Source organism: Dermacentor albipictus, chromosome 3 (assembly GCF_038994185.2).
Source record: "Dermacentor albipictus isolate Rhodes 1998 colony chromosome 3, USDA_Dalb.pri_finalv2, whole genome shotgun sequence".
Lineage (NCBI taxonomy): Eukaryota > Metazoa > Arthropoda > Arachnida > Ixodida > Ixodidae > Dermacentor > Dermacentor albipictus.
Window position 1 is genome coordinate 158,998,942 of NC_091823.1, and position 20,658 is coordinate 159,019,599.

Genomic DNA, 20,658 nt, shown 5'->3' on the forward strand with positions numbered 1-20,658 from the left:
ATGAGGCAAAAGCTTCATGACCACAATATCAACAGCATGTGCATGCATGCATTCATATATCTGACAATGCATATGCTGGAAGGCTACAGAGTGCTCATACTATCTTAGTAAAGCAGCCACAACACCTAATTTTCGAGCTTGAATTATGCATTGCATGTTAAACCATTCAGTAGAAACCATTCTGGTAGAAACGCAGCCTCTTGTGTGGGCCGATCATGGAGGCAGTGCACAGCTGCACCAAAAAATAAATTACATCATTTGAAGGTTTCTGTTATTGTTTTGCGCTTCTAATATATAAGTCTGGGAAGATTTAATATAAAAGGCATGCTCTGTCGTTGTTTTGTTTCACGACATTTGCTTGTGGGCTGTCATTCTCAAAATTCCAAGGAATAACTCTGTCAAGAATGTAAGACAAGGTTGTGGGGTCTGATGTGGGATTCTCCTCCGTACTCTTGGTACAAAGGAACGACAACACACAGTAGTGCAAACAATCACAAGGCCATTTATTGCACCTTTCATAGATCAATGCCTGCTAGCCGAGTTGCTATCTTCAAAACATGCCGATGGGCGTGCGACAAATCTAGAAGTCTGACTCACCGCGACCGGAACGGAGCGAATATGTTCGCCCCATGTTGGATCCCAACGCCTGGTGGTTCGCGTGTATAGTCACGCGAATCGTGGCGCGTTCGAAGGCGGCCACGCGAGACGGTCTCGCCGAAGCATCGGTCAGCGCGCGGCACGTCCGTCCCGCTTGCTTCCCGAACCCCCAAGAGAGCAAGCGCCTTCCTTTCGGCGCCCAAGTAACCTCGCGGCGTTAGCAGCGCTACACTCGCACCATCTCTCCTACTGCGCTTCAACCACATCGACCGCGCGGGCGTCACGCAGGCCACGCGGCGAAGCGGGAGTACAGGAGACGTGCTATGCGGGAAAAACATCAGGGGACGCGCGAGAGTCGCGCATCCCCACAAGGTACGAGAAATTTGAGTGATAGAATGGTGTGGCAATAGTATAACCCACATATACCGTATGTCATATAGCAAGGCGTGGCATAAGGAGATGCCTAAATATGTACGGAAATTTTTGCTGATGGACAACTTCGCCAATGCAGACACCAACACCAGATTTTCTGCAACACAGGACCCATAATGCTATCTAAAACGTGGCACAACCCGACGTACATCTTCATGCCTCATCATGCGTTGCATTGTTTTTATGGTCACCCCAGAAAGCGGACACATCAACGGTGCATTGGCTGCTCAGTGTCATATTCAATATACAGTTAAACCTTGATATAACGAACTTCAATCTAACGGCATTGTGGTTATAATAAAATATCTGACCTTCGTTAATTTGTACATAGAACACAATGTATTTAGAACCTCAAGATAAGTGTGTTTATACCCGATTTAAAAATAATGAAATTTCACTGACATTGTAAAGGAATACCTAGAATACCTAGATAAATGGGTCCTTTCATGGATGCAAATGGTCAAATTGTTAAATTACACTCAACTGCTTGGAAGCGCACCTCACGTGTCACGCGACCAAAAGTGACCATCAAAGCAGAGCAGCGCCTTGTTTCGTATAAAGTTTAAGTGCGCTAAGATCCTATCGTGCCCCACATGCTGTACGCTTTGGGTAGGAGTGAAAGTGTGCGAGGATGAGCAAAAGAACGATGGTGGCTTGATGAGCGCTGTCTTCCTGTGCGAGCGAAGGAAAATGGGAGAGGGGAGCGGGCTTGCAGTAACGTGATAAAAGGTACACAGGCACGGGAGTGGGGGGCAAGTTGGCACACGTCTCTGTTTAATGCGTAAGCATCCTTAGGTGACATGCCCAGGAAATCTGTCCATTGGTCCGTCCATAACATGTAATGTGACACGCTCCATAAAGAAAATAGAAACGTTGACAGTCACTTTAGCATGCACTAAAGAAGATGAAGGCAAAAGCCTGCACGCTCACGAGACATTCATTAAATTACTTCACACTTTTATTTGAATGCGTTGTTACTTCCTATTACTGACTTTCTCCTACCAAAGGTTGCGAGTTTAAGTGCCTTAATTAACTTCTCCTTAATTAAAACCGAAGGTTGTTGGTTCTACGTTCAACCTTTACGATGTCAATTGGGGTCCAACTTGGAGATATGGCTGTTTGGCCTATATCTTGGAGCCAACTTGCAGCTTGAACTTTGGTGCCATAACGCTGGGCAATGGATTTTTCGACCCATGAGCCATCTAAGCCTTTCGCCTTAGTAAATTTGAAAGGAAAAAATTTGAAGAAAAACGATGGTGGTGGTGAGTTTCGAACCTATGACCCTATGCTCAGAGGCTGAGTGTCTCACCCACTGCGCTAAACACCCACGCTTGCAGAAGATTAATATATCTTAACCATATGAATGTATGGTAAAGCGTTTTCTGTGTTGTCACACAACACAGAAAGATAAGCAGTTAATCAGATGATAACTATGATAAGAAGCGATGATGGGTTATATGTGTCTGATCACAGTTGCTAATGGTTCGACACAGATGGATAAAGTGCTAAAGAGCAATAAGGACTTATAATGGTCGGAGTAATTCTGATAAGGTTGATAAGGGTTGGATCAAGTCCAATAAAGTTGATAAGGACAGGTTAGGGTTTAAAGGGTTGGAGCAATTCTGATAAGGTTGATAATGACTGATAAGGGTCAAATTGAGTCCAATAAGGTTGATAAGAGTCAATAAGAGCAAGAGCAAATGATAAATGAAAGGTAGGGAGGTTAACCAGGACTGAGCCCGGTTGGCTACCCTACACTGGGGAAAGGGAAAAGGGGACGGAAAGATTAAAAGAAGAAGAGAAAGTCCACTGGGGATATCGTTCAGTCACTCAGTCCGGATCACAGATGCTGACTCAATCCTGTAGCTTTCAAATATCACAGCAGCGCTATTGTGGCCTTTTGTACCTGCAATATGCGAGGCCATGGTCCTTAGATCTTGTTCAAGGTGAACAGCTTTCTATCTAACTGGCTGAGAGCTGTGCAGAGATCTTGTCTTTCATTTTCAAAAGATTGGCAGTAGCACAGTAGATGTTCTATAGTTTCCTCGACACCGCAGGCATTGCACTCGGTGCTATCGGCCATTCCAATCAAAAACGTATATGCATTCATGAATGCGACGCCCAAGCGTAAGCGGCACAGCATTGTTTCCTCATTACACGGAAGCCCTGGTAACAGCCGCAGTTGCATAGATGGATCGAGGGAATGCAATTGATGTTGAGTGAAATCAGGTGTGTGCCACTTCTCCAATGTCATACGGTGCACTAGCTTGCCTAAGTGTTGGGCTGTGTCAGTCCGCGATAAAGGTATAGAAACAAGGGTTGCTCCTTTGTGTGCTTTCCTAGCAGCTTCGTCAGCGAGGTCGTTGCCGGAGGTACCGCAACGGCCAGGCAGCCACTGAAACACGACGTTATGCCCTTTTGCGATCATGTGATGGTGCATTTCTCGTATCTCCGACACAAGTTCACAGGACCCGTGACGAAGAGATGACAGAAGACATTGTAAGGACGCCTTCGAATCACAGAATATTGCCCACCGATTAGCCGGTCGGTTGTTACGGCACCTCGGAGGGCAACAAGCTCTGAACCGGTCAATGTTGTCAAGTGAGAAATCTTGTATCGGATGCTTAGTGATCGTGATGGTATAACCACTGCCCTGGTGGAGCAATAAAAGCTGGATTGAATCCAATAGGATTGATAATGACCGATAAGGGTTTCTAAAGGTTTATATTGGTCAGATCAAGAGCCAAAGCAGATTACAAGGCCAACAAAGCATACATTTAATGAACCTTCCACTGCTTCGTCAATCGCGGTAAACAACCTATGTTGCATCGTACACATGGAGGTGAGCCAGTGGCACAATGCTTAGGCATACTTATACAACTCCAGTGGAGTTTTCTGCACAAATTTTTTAGTGTGGCCATGGCTGCGCATGGCTTTCAGCACAGCTCAAGACATATGCACTCTACACAGCCTGTTTTAGAGATTATCTGCTGCATGTGCAAAGACTGGGTGAGCTGACATGGCGTGGAACCATGCACTGTCTTCCTGTGCATTTACTGATGGAGGTTGCGTAAACTTCAGTTTCAGAGATGCGTTGAAATGAGAAGCAGACAAAGTGTTTGATCCCTGCTGCTGGCACTTTTCATGATGGCGTCGTCCCACTGCGGACGACACTATCAGTCACGAGGGCAGAGTGGATGTGAAAGTGTCACTGGCTTTGCTTTGTATTGCCATGTGAAGATATTGTCAACGCGTTATGTAACAGTATCTTTTGTCACTGGCCCTAAAATTAAAAAAGAAGATATTTATTTTTCAGATTCCAATTTGCTTTTTCCAATAGCAAGGTAATTCAGAAAATTTTGTGGTCCCTTCCATGTATGAATAATCTATCAGTGCCTGTACTTATTTGCATAAAAGGTCGAATCTAATGTAACAAAATTTCAATATAACGAAGCGAACTGCCTATTTTACTACAGACTTCATATATAGAGGTTTGAGTGTATTGTTAAAATTGGCATTGCATAAGTAGGTTCAACTGTATTCGGGCCTCAACTCTCAGTTACAGTAATACACACTACTTCCGTTAATTAGATCCTGATGGAATCGACGAAACTAGTTGAACTATCCAGCGGGTCGAACTAAACAAAAGCCAGAAAGAACGCCACAACACGTAATCGATTCATTTGACAGTATTGCCTCTTAAGTTATCGCGACTGCAATACAGTCATGCTATGCAGTGAAGCATACCAATGAAGGAAAGGTGCCACTGTTAGGGAGCATAGAAAGTGTTCCTTATTTACACACTCGCATGCGCCACCTCCGGTCGCAATACGAACACCGAGACACCTAATAAGTTTACTGATAGGCCTGCAGAGCTTTAAATAAACCCCAACTCATTTGTTGGCTTTAAACAAGGATGTTAGAATGAAATGGTTTTCGTTATGGTTTAGTTCTCTTCCAGTTCTACTCCAGAATAAAAAAAAAACGATTTGTAATGGTTCATAACGGTTTCGCTTCGTATGCAAAAATTTTCGAAGCAAAGTAATGATAAAAACAGCATTTATTTTTCTCAATAAATGAATTTTGACTTCTGAGATCATGCTCAGTGCCTTGGCTCAAGGTACTGAGCATGATCTCAAAGCAGCACGTCATTGAGTGTGCTCGCCGAAATTCGAGATCACTGTTCAGATAAAACGAACTTAAACGAATGATAAAACTTCTGTAACGAAGCGTTGTACCCGCAAAAATGAAACAATAAGCTCTTCAGTGCGCGAGCCCTGGGTTTTGCTGCAATGCCTATCTGCTAGTGCACCAAGCGGTAGGCTTGATTAGTGCAGCGCTCAACAGGCTATCGCTCGCAAGATCTCTGCCCGAGATATGCACTGATGGACCCTTGAGATATGCGCTAATCCTGGCATTGCCTGATGTCGGTTGTTTCCGATTGCCGGCTTCCCCCTTGAACCGAAAACCGATTAAAAATATTTCGGTTGCCCTCCGAAATAAAATGATAATGTTTCGGTTACATTCTCGTCCCTGTCAAAAATATCTTTTTTCTTTTCGTTTTTGTTCCGTTCAAACACACTGCTTTAAACGACGCCTCGACTTTCTTCATTTTTTTTCATTTTACTGCCTTCCTTTATGCTAAATTTCCCGAAACACATATGGTTTTTCTCTGCTTCTCGGTGCACCGTGTGCGCGTATAATTAAGGAATGCGTTGTAGGCCCGGTTAGCTGTCTCATATTAACTGTCTCATAACTGCCTCTCGCGGGACAAGGTCGCCACAGCAACATCAGAAACAGCTCTGAATGGCTGCTAGTACGCCTATTAGGTGTCTAGGTGCTCATATTGTGACTGGAGATTGCGCGTGCGCACCTGTATAATTAAGAAATGCGTACTATGTTCCGTGACAGTGGCGCCTTTTCATTCTTGGTATGCTTCACTGCAAGAATTTGTGTATGCTTCATCACACAACACGACTGTATTGCGATGAAGCTGAAGAGTCAAGTTAGAATTATTTGGCAAAAGCCTATTTTGAGATCGAAATAACCGGAAAACTAATTAACAGCAGTCTTCTGTACATTGACATTAGCCAGACAACCTCGTTATTGTCCCTCAAAGGCCAAGACCAAGTAACCACCCATCACAAGCGTAGGTATACATTTCTTTCTCACCAACAATGCCCATACTCACTTGTAGTCCTCATTGGCACAGGTGAAAATGAAGGCCTCCATGGGGTTCCAGCAAACAACATTGGAGCGCATCTCAAGAAAAACACGTCGCAGTGGCTGGGACTCCCGCGTGTCGTACAGCACAATGCTTCGGTCACTCGATGCACTTGCCATCACATTCACCTGTATGAAAAGAAGGCAACACAGGACGCCTCTACTGAAACTGCAGATGCCAGCATCAAGCTTAGGGACTATAAGTAGGCTATATATGAAGCAAGTCAAAGTTATGAAATCAGCCAAATTTCAAGAACTAGGTACGCAACAAAAGCATAAGAATACATACCATGCGCTTCAAGAACCAAAATTTTCTAACAGGAACTGGTTGACGTGGTCATGACATTTTTTTAGCTGCACATTACTAACAACAGCATACGTGGTAAACTTGGTCCTTTATGAGTGACTGGGATGTAAAGCTGTGATTCAAACATGATGAAGAGAGCTATACAGGTGTGGCATAGAACCCACTGTTCAGATGACACACACACACATGCGCACACACACACACATATCAACCATAGACTACCCCCGCCTACCTGGGTCCCTAGGTAGTCCATGGTCAATTAGGTAGTGCACCGGGCTGCTCTGCTGAAGGAACAGAGTTCAAAACCAACCACTGGACCAAGTTGGGTCACTGAGTATGTGAGAATGTGTACATATGTACCGCTCTTCAACGAACCTCTTTCACACCGACATGGGTCACCACAGATGTGGGACTGGGTAGGTACTGCTATTTAATGACACCCTTTGATGTTGTCTTGGAGCACTGGATATGTGCTAGTAGGTGCATGCTGCTCTTAAATGAATGTCGTTGATGCCAACTTTGGTAACTAAATATGCACCTCTGGGAACGTGCCACAGCACAATGACAAAAAAGATCCTTTACATTTCTCTGATGCTTGGAGGAGTCAAACTCACATCACAAGGGTTCCTCAAGGCCAGCAACCAGATGCTTTAACAGGCTGCACCACCAATGCACTGGGCATGTACTGCTCTTCAATGAACCTCTCTTCAAACTTGGGTCACTAAGTATATGCCAACAATTGTGTGGCAGGTGAGGTAACAGTTCTCAGCGTTCGCAAGCACCGGCACACCATACTTCTCATCTCAAAGGCCATGCGTGAACTATTCGGCAGCACCTCAAGATGGTCCAGCATGTCCACAACGAAGCTCGAGAGAGGAGCACAGTTGGCGCATAATGAGTTTCTTGTTCACACGCAGCAGTGTGCCATGCACTTCGAAGGCCATGTGCAGCCTTGGCGGCACCAGCGGTGCTAGATGGCGCTGTGTGTTCTTAGGGAAGCACGAAAGAGGAGTCCTGCTGCAGTACATGTATCATACATAGCTCATTTCGGTGGGGGAAATACATTGTGTGGCTATATTGATTCAAGGCTAAACGTGTTACCGCAGTGAAGCCGCTTGACGAAGAGCGACCATTGAAGCGAAGCAGCGTCATGCTGATTGAAGTGGAGCATGCTTTAGATGTGAGTGAAAGCGAGCAAGGGTGAGCCAAGAGGGATGGTGGCTTGATGAGCACAGCCTTCCTGGGCGAGCAAAGAGAAAGGGGAGTGAGCTCAGGGTAATGCGGTCAAGCACCCGCAAGGGAAGGGAAGGAAGGAAGTGGGGGCAGGTTGGCGTGCGGCTCTTATCTAGCACAGCCGTGGCTTTACATGTCTGTAAACGTGTGCAAAAGAGTGGGTGTGCTGAGATGGCGTGGCATTATGTGCACTGTCTTCCTGCGTATTTAGTACTGGACTTTGTATAATCTTGAGTTTTGGAGATGCAAAGGAGTGAGAGGCAGACAAAGAATTCACTTGCCACAGATGGCACTTTTCACGATAGCGTTATCCTGCTGCGAGTGACACTATCAGCCATGGGGGTGCACTGGACGTGAAGGCGCGGCTGGCTTTGTTTTGTACCGCTGATGTGAAGATATCGTCAACACGGCATAAAGGTGCAACTTTCGTCACTGACTGTCAAATTCAACAATTTTTTCTTTCTCATTCAAATTTGCTTTTTCTGACTTCCCGATAATTTTGGAAATTTTGTGGCCCCTTCCCTGTAAGAAAGATTTACTGGCAACTGTACTTATTTGCATGAAAGGGTGAATTTCAATGGAATGAAATTTTGATATAGCGAAGCAATTTGCCCAGTTTACCAACTTCGTTATATTGAGCTCTAACTATATTATTATTTCATATTTGCCTTTGCTAAGTCAGGAAAGCTGGCTGGAATATCAATGTGCTTTGGGACAGAGTTTGGGGATGAATATTTTGAAACTAGTATCAGTCTAATAATTGCTACTAAGTGGACACACCTATATAATTGACCAACTTTAGTTCTATTAACACAATACATACCCTGAGGAATTGAGGAGTCTAACAGACTGTGTGTTAGAACTGCAGTTCTGCTAGACTACAACAGGTTAATTGAAATGCTGCTCCAAGGACTGATCTAACAGATTTGACGATAAAGCACCATGCAAAAGGACAGTGCAAGCTCACCTCAATTGGATTGAAGCGGACGGCATAGACAGTGTCGACACCCCAGTTGAGTGTGCGGAGCGGCTCAGAGCGCGAGTGCTCCCACAGGTGGACGTTCTCGCCGCAGGTGGCAAACAATGCATCTCGGCGGTGATGAGTGATGCCCGTCAGCACACCCTGCCAACAGAAGGCACTTTTGATTTTGCTTGAAAGTGACCACATGTCAATGGCCCTCAAATCGCACCTTACTCTGTTGTCAACATAAGCAGCCATGCTCAATTAGTAGTTTCTCATGGCAGATAAGAATGGAAGACTGCGTTAAGCAGAAGACAAAGAACAATTCAAGATGCAATCTGAAGAACAACTAGTCGTACTGAAAACCATGTCCAAGAACTTTACAACAGGTTTCCTTACATTGCGACAGTCAGAGCAAGGATCTTTCGGAAGCATTGCATGTCATATCAGATACAGCTTTCTGTCACGTGACAGCTGCTTTAATCCATCACAGTCATGGACGCTAAACAACCAAGTGGATTTCTACCACCCACGTTGAAAGGCAGTGCTTAAGCAAAGTAAAGGTGGGTGTCTGAGTTATATTTAAATTCTGGGGTGTTACATGGGCCAGAACCACAATCTGATTAAGAGGCACACCATAGCAGGAAACTTCAGATTAATTTTGATCGCCTGACGTTCTTTAATGTGTGCCTAAATCTAAGTAAACCGGTGTTCTTGCATTTCGCCCCTGTCAAAATGTGGCCGCTGCAGCCAGGATTGAACTCGGCAACACACTAAGCTGCCGTGGCAGGTTGTCTCCGAGTTGCAAAGGGGAGGAAGTATACAGGTGAAATTCAAACATGGCAGTGGTTGGCATGTTTGCACCATTTCCTTTTACATACATTTTTTACGGTAAAGCTCTGCTTGAAGTGATCCAAAAGGAGAAGTGGCTGCAAGTGCTAAGCTTTTTTAAACACCCACGGAGAAGATACCAAGCTCGTGCACTTGTACCTTTTCATCTTCCTTCTAGCAGTACCATTTGTTTGCCTGCATTTTTCTCTTTCAGCCTGGAAAGCAGCAAGTCTGTGACTTACTCGTGTGATGATGGTGTGTACTGGATCATCTGGCTCACCCCAGGATGGTGACTCTGTGCGCCATGTCTTGATGTTCTTGTCGTCCCCCACCTAAGTGAAGAGAACATAACCACCATGCTGGTCTCTTCAGAATGCTACAAGATTGTAACTCTCACTGTAAAAACTGATGATAAGAGGATTTCGCTAAACTATTCCCTACATTTGCCCATTGCCTGAAATTTAGTTTAGTACTTATGCCATCAGAAGCTCTGAAGGCTGCAAACCTGGTCAAGGAATCCAGCACATGGATGCTCATTGGTATACTAAAAGAAAGAAATAATGCAAACAAGTATAGAGACATGAACTGGCTACTTGCTTACGCTGTACAACAAACGTGTGTAGTATGTACAATATGAGCACCTCACTGGTTTATTTATTACAAAGTGGAACATGATAGTATGACATCTCAGATCCCTTGTTGGTGCCTACAAAACTTCCAAGGTAGCTACCAAATCACACCGCAAGCAACTCTACAAACCTCAACCATATGGATCATGTAGTGGAAGTGCTCGAATGAAAATAAGAGTGGTAGTATATGTACTATGCGGTCAGTATGACCTACAACGTGCAATCACTTTGCCATGTTCTTTCACATTGTAGCTCATACTGAGCACGATAGTACATTATCAGTATACTATTCGCTGCACTGTACCATTTATTGACTCAGGCTACCTTCTAAATATAAAATCTTTCAAAATGTTTGTACAGAGCAGAACATGCTTTTGGCATAACTGTGGCAGATTGTGCCACCTTACCGTGATGAAGCGCTGGCCGTCGTTTGGAAATGTGATTCCCCGCACCATGCCCTGGTGTGCCTGAAGGGTTCGAACACACTTGCGCTCTGCCAGGTTCCACACCTTCACCTGTCACCAAACAAGGCAAGGGTCAAGTGCAACACTGCGCTCCTGCACAGAGCTGCTACTATAACTTGCCATTTATGCGCACCGAATACCTCCAGTAGTGGCTTAGGGCATGCAAACTCCAGCCTCTATTTCACTGTTCCATTTTCTGACCATCACCAGCTGAAGCAGACCAGTTCTGTGCCTGTAGTGCTTCTAGCTCACAGAAAAACAGAACAAATGAAGAATAGTTTCTATTTCCAACTGATAATAATGTTGCATAAATATTGGCCTCGAGCTCCACCACTGCAAAAGCTGGCGCCACCGTCGGTGTGACGTGCTAGGAGGGATCACGTGGACATAGCGGCCGCGTCGGCTGCTTCGGGCGCGCCGAAGGGAGCTGAAAACGAGTTTGAATTCCCTCGTATGCTGCGGTCCTCATTTAGTGGCGAAATTTTCCCGCTTCGAGTGCCTCCTTTACAACGTTTGAAAGCATTACAATAGGTAGTGACTGCCTTTGAAGGCGTGCAACATGGTAGGCTACTGCTCGGTGCCGCAGGGCCGGACGCACGTAATGGAGGTCGGTGTCAGCCTTGTTCACACGTAGCCGCAGGAGAAGAAGCTGCGTGAAGCTTGGCTCGCGAAACATATAACCGGCAAACAGTCATCGGCTACAACTCGGGTATGCAGCAAGCACAGACGCGCGGGAGATTTATGGTACGGCGCCGGGTCTGCATGTTCGGAAAACGCGCACTGAGACGCTCGCCTGAGTCCGCTGCCCGACTAATGTCATGACGGTTTGGTCTATGAACTTGTCGATGCTATAGATACTGGCAAGTTCACTGGAGTGGAAAGGGATGGCCAAGAAGCACATTAAAAGAAGCATGGCATATGGTTATGTTTGTGTTATGAATTCTGTGCACTGGATTACATAAAAGAAGCAGCAAGAAATCCCACGCTGAAAACACCAATAAACATACAGTGCGACGCAACTCGAGAAATAATATTGAAACGTCCAAGAATTTAGAAGAGGAAAAGAAAGATTGGATCGTCGCGACGGCACATATCACAGTCCCCGTCGAAGTCTCTACAATGAAATTATTTTTTAACAACTCTGATAGCACCCACGCAACAATGGTTGCTTGTATACTGTCAAATGCTCATATTCTGTGGCCTGAAGCTCATGGCACGGTGCGAAAACGGGCGCGCGGAGAAAGCGAAACAGTACGCAGACAAGCATACAGACGCGCAGTCGGTCGCTGCAAATATGCGCGATCGCTGCATTGAGGCTTCATTCTATTACACTCCATTTAGTTATACAAACACTATAAGAGCATATTTCACATAGTTTGCTCTCAGCGTTTACCTACCTTTCACGCAAGAAGCCGGGACGGGAGACTCCATCGCGGCGACCGCGCACAGTGGCGTTCACTGTACGTATTCGGTAAAGAGATAGCGTCTGTAAACGATTGTGTGCTTTCAGTTTGCCCAAGATTATTATTTATACAGTAAGAAACTTCTCTCGTTTCGAAAGTACTTACAGAAATGTCCGGGAGAGCTCGCGCGTAGTGTTTTCAGTGAGCGCTGACAGCAAAACCTATGAGGAGCGCGCCACGTGATCCCTCATACTACGCCAGCGAGGCGCTTCCGATAGATGGCGACTCCGTAACTCCTCGCCGCCAATAATACAAGAAATGACATTTGACGACCCACTGAACAAAAGAACAGGTAATATTACAGCCACGAAGCCAATTGTACCTGCAGGCTCAAAGAGCACCAGTTTATAGCAGCGTGACTCATTACAGAAACGCATGTTACATGTTGCGCTAAAATGATCCAAGAGCACTATGATATGCTCAGCCCTAGGCAGTCAGATTTTGGAGCATGGGGCAGCAGCATTTGCAGGCATGAGGCTGAGTGGTACAGGAGCAGGTATTCAGTGCACTCTTTGTCATCAAACTTTGTTCCTTTTGTTCCACTTTTGCCTCCTCAAAGACAACCATGCTCTCACATGCATGCGCCTCTATGTAGTCTGCCTGTGACACCGAGTTCTCGGTTTTCCCGTAAAGCTCAGCTCAGCTTGCAGTTCACCAAAAGGTGAAAGCAGGAAGTGTCCCATTATCTTTGGTTTGGAAGCAAACACAAATGCAAGGTGCTAAGCTTGCATTTGTGTTTACACTGTTTACAATTACACTGACCTAAGTTTGCACAATTTAGGTCAGTGTAATTAAAGATGAAAGGAGCACTGACATGACATTTACGAGTTGTCATTATTTCCCCTGTAAACGAAGGTATAAATCCAACTAAACAAGCGAAAGAATACTGTGCAGCGTCAGAGCGTCCTAATGTAATACTCCAAGACTTGCTTCTACAAACCAACTTCAGTACCCATGAGGTTGCTGCATTGTCATGAAATCTAGATACACCGCCTCTCTCTACTCCTGGGATCACTGTAGCTGCCAAACACGAGCACAGCCAGAAGAAACGTATATACGATTTTTGTTTATTTAAAATGTTAAGCTTTCCTCTGGGATTAACCATAATTTCTTGTGAGAGTCTACTGTTCTTGTCTGCTGATTCTGGAGATACTGCAATGTAACACAGCAGTAAGAACTGCACAGAGGTACTGGCGGTACCAGTACCAATAGTATCAGTACTGCTACCAGTGGTACCACATGGAGGCACCATGATAACGGAAGAATTCTCACATGATACCCTCATCAAGGCTAGTGCTATGACATAAACATTGCACAGGGTTCTGAAGTGGTCCTTGAGAAAGTGGTGTTCGACATTAGCAGTTGGCTCCCACGTATGGGCAAGGTGGTAAGAGGAGTGCCACCCATAACACATTGTCCAACATTGTGTCAAAAATAACCACCTCCCAAAGCATGCTAAACACATTCTTAGATGGCAGAACTGGGGTTGGTTCGTCATAATTTTTTTTTATGAGCAACATATCATACCTACCCATATCGTTGCACAATAACAGTAAAGTTTGCTCTGTGTCATGACATCACAATACTGTCAATGTCACAAGGTGCAGCACTGCGAGACCAATTTTAGTGTGAAATTAAATTATTGTATAAGTGTTTCCCAACCTTGATATCTGCAAAGTGTCACCTTTTCGTGTACAAGGAACACGTGTTGTAGCTTCTCAGTTTCTACAACCTCAAAAATACATCTCAGTGCTCATTTAAAACGAAACTAAAGCGAAACAACAAATCACTTTAGTCTAATAAAGCATTGTTTGAGAACACTGCAGGCAGTCATTTCAAAATAATAGTTGGCGCTGGGCGGCAGTTGGGCAATGTGCATTCATGAAAAGCCTCCCAAGGAACTGCTCGCATCCGCCCGTGTCTTGGCCCACTATGACCCCTCCAAACCCATGGTGTAGATCACTGATGCTTCCCCTCATGGCCTGGGGGCAGTCCTGGCAAAGAGAGAGCCTACTGGAGAAGAGCGACCGAAAGCCTTTGCATCAAGAAGCCTCACGGCCGCTGAGAATTACAGTCAATTGGATAAAGAGGCACTTGGTCCCGTGTTTTGTGTGACAAAGTTCAGGCAGTAACTCTGGGGATGGAAATTGGAAGCGGCTACCGACCACAAACCCTTGTTGGGCCCATTAGGTGCTGGAAAGCCTATTCCGGAAACATGCTTGAAGAGGCTTCTTCGCTAGACATTGCTGCTGGAAGGGTACAGCTACAGTTTGAGCTATAGGCATGGAGGCCTGATAGCCCATGCAGATAGGTTGAGTAGATTCCCCTTGCCAAAAACTGATTGCTCTCCAGGGGCACCTGTGGAGGTATTCATGCTTGAAGGTGTCTATCCCCGTGTCCTTTCGTCAAAGGTGGTAGCAAAAGCCACTGTAAGAGATCCGGTGTTGTCAAGAGTGCTACAGGATCTACGGTCTGGTCATGTTCGAGACCTGACATCAGGAGAGGGATCCATACGTGTCCCGATTCAATAAGTTGAGTGTGCATCAGAACTGTGTGCTCTCAGGAAACCGTCTTGTGGTACCCTCCAGCCTCCAAGGGGAAGTCCTCAAGTTCCTACACGAGAGCTACCCTGGGGTCACAAAAATGAAAGCCATCGCCTGAAGTCATGTGTGGTGGCCGTCGTAAGACAGCGACATCGTAACCACGGTTCAAGAATGCTTCGCCTGCCAACAACAACACAGACCATTGAGACCAGTGCCTACGATGCTGTGGCCATTCCCAGGCAGGGCCTGGTCAAGAATCCACGTGGACTATGCGGGACTTTACCAGAATTCCTATTTCTTTATTGCAATTGATACATTCTCCAAATGATAGAAGTCTTTCCCATTTCATCACCCTCAGCGGAATGTACAATTGCATGCACGTGGGTCATGTTTGTGAATCAGGGCCTCCCACACATGATGGTATTGGACAATGGACACGCATTCACGGGTGAAGTGTATGAGACATTCTTGAAGAAGTACGGTTTGAAGAGGATGCTAGTGCCACCCTATCACCCTGCTCCTAATGGTGCGGCGGAGAGAGCCGTTCAAACTATGAAATTAAAATAACAGAAAGTTGGCCCAAGGGACCTTCTTGCACAAATCTCCCGAATACTGTTATCATATAGGTCGACACCCCACGAGGTCACCGGGTGTTGCCCATCTGAGCTGTTAATGGGACGGAGGCTCAGGACTTCATTGGATCTGCTGTGGCCAGACCTAAGGAAAACAGTCCTCCCGAAACAACTCACTCAGAAGATGGAGTATGATCAAAGAACGAAACCAAGAGTGCCAGCACAACCAGGAGACAGAGTATTCACCAGGAATTTTCGGCCAGGTCCGGGCTGGATTCCCGCCGAAGTCACCAGGCAGCACAATTCACAGGTGAGCTACAACTGGATGATGGGCAACAATGGACCCGGCATCTCGACCATGTAAGGCCACAGTCGATGCCAGACCAGCACAACCGTCGGTGCTCCAGCCCTTTTACCGCACACTCGGAACCACATTTTACTTTATCCTCAGGGACCGGAGGTACAAATGACAGTGGTTTAGCAGAAGCAGCGACAAGCTTGGAGGGTCAACCACTACTACCTGGCGAGCCCTATCAACTGGAGACCAGTGACACCATAACATTAACACGCACCAATTGCTCCCTGCCTCCTTCCACACCTCGGCTTCATCGGAGCACTGGGGAACGCTGTCCGGTGTTTCGGTTTTCTCTTTGAACTGTAACTGCTTATATGCTGTTCATCTGTTGTGTCAAGGAGGGGAGGAAGTGTGGTAACTGACACCACCAGGGGGCACGCGATGTACAATAAAAAGCAGAGCACGTGACCTGTGCGGTCAGAGTGCCTACGCCCCTCAGAGCGGCTACTGCGTCTTCAGTGCCATATGTTATGGCCGTGGGTTCGGTCACAGCTCCGGTCACTACAATTACTTTCTTTTCCTCAGTGCCAATTTCTCCCATGTAAAATGCCTTAACCCTACTATAATGCTTGTTGGGTGGATAAGTATATGAATAATGGAATGAATAAATGAAAATAACAAGGTTGGTGACATGTCCCCACCACGCTCACAAAGCAGGCCGCTACAGAAGTGCTGGGTGTGAGAGAGATGCGCACCTCGCCATCGCAGGCGCCAGAAAACAGCTGGGTGAGGAACCTGGGATGCTTCTGCAGCACCTGGACGCCATCCCTGTGGCCATCCAGGCTGCCCAGGAAGGGACGTGCGAAGATCTTGTCCAGCTTGACCGCATTCAGGGCCCGCGTGTACTCGCGACATACCTCAAACGGGTGCAGGCTCGGGTCAAAGTTGCGTTGCACTGGGAGAGAGCAGGGCACACGAAACCAAAGTTCATTACACAAGAACACACGGCTTTGGCAGGCACAGACAATCAAGTAACCTAAAGTAACATGCACGAGATGACCATCACTTCTAAGTAAAAAAAAAAAAGGGGGGGGCCCTTCTGAAAAGCGTCAAGCTGGATTTGTCACAATACACAATTACCCAAGATACAGTGGCTGACACATTGGAAAAATGGCGACGACTGTGCAAATGGTACGTTGTTCTTTCTTCCCATCGTACTTAAAGCGAGAAAGCAAGGACAACGCATGGTTTCCGCGTTTCAACAACATGCTGGCCGTAACATTTTGCTCAGAACTTTTTGAAAAGATACTTATTTGGAAAGCTCTATGCACTTTGTAAGGATTGAAGAGGACTGCAAACTATGTAGTTTTAGGGTATCTTTTATTGCACATTCTCTACATGCTTGATAACTTCTTTCTTCTGCTCTACGTTGTGTACAGCTTTAAATCAAATTAGGTTGGCATTGGTCTAGTCATCCTGCGACTATTCTAATCCTTTGGTTGCGGAAGCTCACGAAGGGTAAATAAACAAAAACAGTCAGCTCTTAAATGGAAAATGCTAAACCTGTGTGTTCTTAATGGAAATTACCATGCGGGTTTTCACCTGGGGTCCACCATCCTTTCTGCCAGTGTCGCAAGCTTATTTTTTTTTTCCTTTTCCTGCGCGCTGACTGATTCGTTCCTAGTATAAACAGGGAATTCTTCTTAGTTCGACATTATGTGGATCGAATGCTCGACAAATGCACGTGCTATGTACTACTACACGACAAAGCGGAGTACTGATTTGGCGAAGGAATACACTCGGTAAAACGTTTGTTGATCACAACAAGTAACAGCAAGGACGGTCACGCAGCTTACTTGTACTGGAAGATACCTATATGGTCCCCATCTCATTCAGATCCAATATCTTTTGAGATATATTCAAACAGAGTTTCCTCATCATCGTGGTTTCTTATTTTAGTTCACCCGCCTTGAGTCTGAAAAGGAGACGTCATCCAGGACGATACATACAGCAAGATACCGCATGAGTGTGCAGGAGCCGGGACGGCACACACTAAGGCGATTTTATTCATAAAAGTTATTCATAAAAATTTTTAAAAAATTGGCGGAGCATTAAGAAATTGACACCGCCTGTAACTCTCGCCTATGATCGGAACATGCCGCACAGCAAAGGGAGCAGTGCACGATACAGTTCGAAGACGCAGCATCACAGGCCTACCTTTATGAATGTCATGCTTCGTTTCTCTCAGGTAGTCATCTGGGTTTCTCGACAGCACTTTCACTTTCATGTCTTTAGCGTTTTCACACCACAGTCGAAGAAAAACGTTTCACATCACAGAGAACGGCTTCAGTCAAGCATGCCACAGAGGAGCCATATTGAAAGAAACAAGGCTACAAAGTTGAAACTAGCCAAGCCCGTAGTATTGCATGTCTCGCAAGTGCTTAAGCTTTAACTAATTGAATATATGTTACAATGTATTAAAGTAAAATAACAAAGCTATTACTCATTTTAAAAGTTTCAATGCCGAAGCGTCAGTATTTTCTAAGCATTATTTATGAGTTTCGGTTTCAGCTATGTACTCCACGCGGTACTTCACACTTGGGCTGCTTGGGCGATGAAGACGGTAGTGAAGACCTATGGTGAAGACCAGAGTTGGACAGTCAAAGCACAACTAAAGGATAAGCCTCCAGTATTTCCCCCTCAAACGCTAAACTAAAATTATTACAATATTTAAATGACCAATTACACGATTAATTACCTTTCCCACCTGGAAACAAGCAATTCAGAGTGCTGTATACTTCGCTGCGCGTTTCGAAAAAAAGGTTTTGCGCTCACCGCTGCACTGTTCTTGTTCAAATTTTGCAGGACGTTTGCGTTTTGGCTTCGACTTCGTTTAGTATAAAACTTGCTACAGTTAACTGCCTGGATTTTAAGACAAAGATTGCAAATTGCCTGCGCTTATGAGGATTTGATTATTACTTTTTTTTTTTTGCTGGCCATTTTTTTATTTTTTTTTTTCGCAGCGGATTTCCGCTGGCGGTTTCGCGCGCGGGCTGTTGCATTTCTACACAAACACTGGGGCAGACGCATGCAGATCACAGAGCATGATTAGGGATCACCCTAGCATGATCGCGCGATGGGAAACGGTGAAAAATGGCATAGTTTCGCTATCTGCACGCGCGACTGCACGACGTGGGAACAATCAGACGTAACGGAAGTACATCTCTCTTGCTGCGGCGCGAAGTAAAACAAAAACACGCCGACATTCGGTTTGTGTGCTTTGTTAATTTTCAAAACTTTAATTCGTCTATTGAAGCAACAGAGCAAACAAATAATTGTTGCCTTGAACGAGAAGAAAGGAAATCGAATTGAATTATGGGGTTTTACGTGCCAAAACCACTTTTTGATTATGAGGCACGCCGTAGTGGGGGACTCCGGAAATTTCGACCACCTGGGGTTCTTTAACGTGAAGTACACGGGTGTTTTCGCATTTCGCCCCCATCGAAATGCGGCCGCCGTGGCCGGGATGCGATCCCGCGACCTCGTGCTCAGCAGCCCAACACCATAGCCACTGTGCAACCACGGCGGGTGAAAGGAAATCGAGGGCCAGATTTTGTTATTAATCATGTCATAAGAAGCGAATAAAGACACCATGGGACAACATAAGGGATATAATATCAGTGTTAAAAAATCGGGTCATCGGTCTCCTTTCTTCTCGTGCACTACATAGCGATGCCTGGAATCACTGATGCCCTCGTGTAACATGTGTGGGTTTTAGTAACGAGTTGCCTTCACCCAAACAAGTCACGCGTACGACAAAAAAAAAGAAGAAAATATAGATGTTCCGCTGTCAAGGCCGCGAGGTGTGGCGTTGGCTCCCAGGTTTAGTCGTACTAGATGAACATAAATATTTCAATATGTGCATGGGAAAACAGCGCCGCGGTAGCTGAATTGGTAAGGGCATTGCACGCGTAATGCCAGGACGTGGGCTCGTACCCCACCTAGCTGCATACGGTCAGTTGTTTTTTCATCCACTTTCATTCCGATTAATTTATCATTCCTTTTCTTTTTTTCAATTACTAAGCACACGTAATTTACCCTACGCTGTTCTTGGTGTCTTTGTTTCTTCGCTTCTTATGATATGCTGCTGCTTTGAATACAATGTGAGTGACGTCACAGTACGGCAATCTACGTCGGCGGACTTGGGCAAACACCGTTCGGTTTGAAATCTTTCTGCTGCGAGGGATATGATGCGTGGCAGACACAATGCGTTAGCGCGCATTGTTTGCGAAGCGCTTCTTAGGTCAAATTGGCCCGACCCTGCAGTGAGGGGCCCTTCGTACTTATTCTCTCCTTGGTCATAACCGCTTTTAATATTTTTCCTTCAGTTAGTGTGACTGCTCACTCGCGTACTATGGTCTAGTTACTTTAGTGTCTCCCTTTGACTTGGCGTTTCTCCTTTCCAAATAAGAATTTTCTCGAGCTCCCTCCTGCCGCCCTATTCTCGGCCGATCCCCCTTAGAGGGTACGAGCCATAAAAGAGGTCCGTCATCACTATCAGCCGAAGGACTTGTTTCAGAATGGCTGAAGGCGGCGGTGCGGCACCTGAAGCAGGTAAACGTCGTGGTCTTTAATTAAAATTATGGGGTTTTACGTGCCAAAACCATTTTCTGAATATGAGGCACGCCGTAGTTGAGGACTCCGGAAATTTCGTCCACCTGGGGTTCTTTAACGTGCACCTAAATCTAAGTGCACGGGTGTTTTCGCATTTCGCCCCCCATCGAAACGCGGCCGCCGTGGCCGGGATTCGTTCCCGCGACCTCGTGCTCGACAGCGCAACACCATAGCCGCTGAGGTCGTGGTCTTTAATGTGTATCATCTTAATTTTTGGCGTAGCCTGACCATTGAGTTGCATGGTAGGCTGTAGAAGGCTTTGGCGGAGCTAGTATATTCCCACTTTACTTTAAAAGTTGATCGATCGATTGATTGATTGATTGATTGATTGATTGATTGATTGATTGATTGATTGATTGATTGATTGATTGATTGATTGATTGATTGCAGGCCGAGATCGAGATGTTCTGGAGCCTCCAGCGTAAGAATGATTT

General features: G+C 45.6%; 1 protein-coding gene across 1 annotated transcript in view; it reads right to left on the minus strand.

Moving 5' to 3' along the window:
- The window catches only part of LOC135908684 (DDB1- and CUL4-associated factor 13), a 31,504-nt gene extending 13,554 nt beyond the window's left edge, over nt 1-17,950 (minus strand). The window contains exons 1-6 of the mRNA XM_065440535.1: nt 17,768-17,950; nt 16,306-16,505; nt 10,621-10,728; nt 9,827-9,916; nt 8,760-8,915; nt 6,221-6,381 (exon numbers count right to left, since the gene is read on the minus strand). Coding sequence (XP_065296607.1) covers nt 6,221-6,381; nt 8,760-8,915; nt 9,827-9,916; nt 10,621-10,728; nt 16,306-16,505; nt 17,768-17,837 — 785 coding nt within the window. The 5' untranslated portion in view covers nt 17,838-17,950. The remainder of the gene's footprint in view (nt 1-6,220; nt 6,382-8,759; nt 8,916-9,826; nt 9,917-10,620; nt 10,729-16,305; nt 16,506-17,767) is intronic.
- Nucleotides 17,951-20,658: the final 2,708 nt, after the last annotated feature.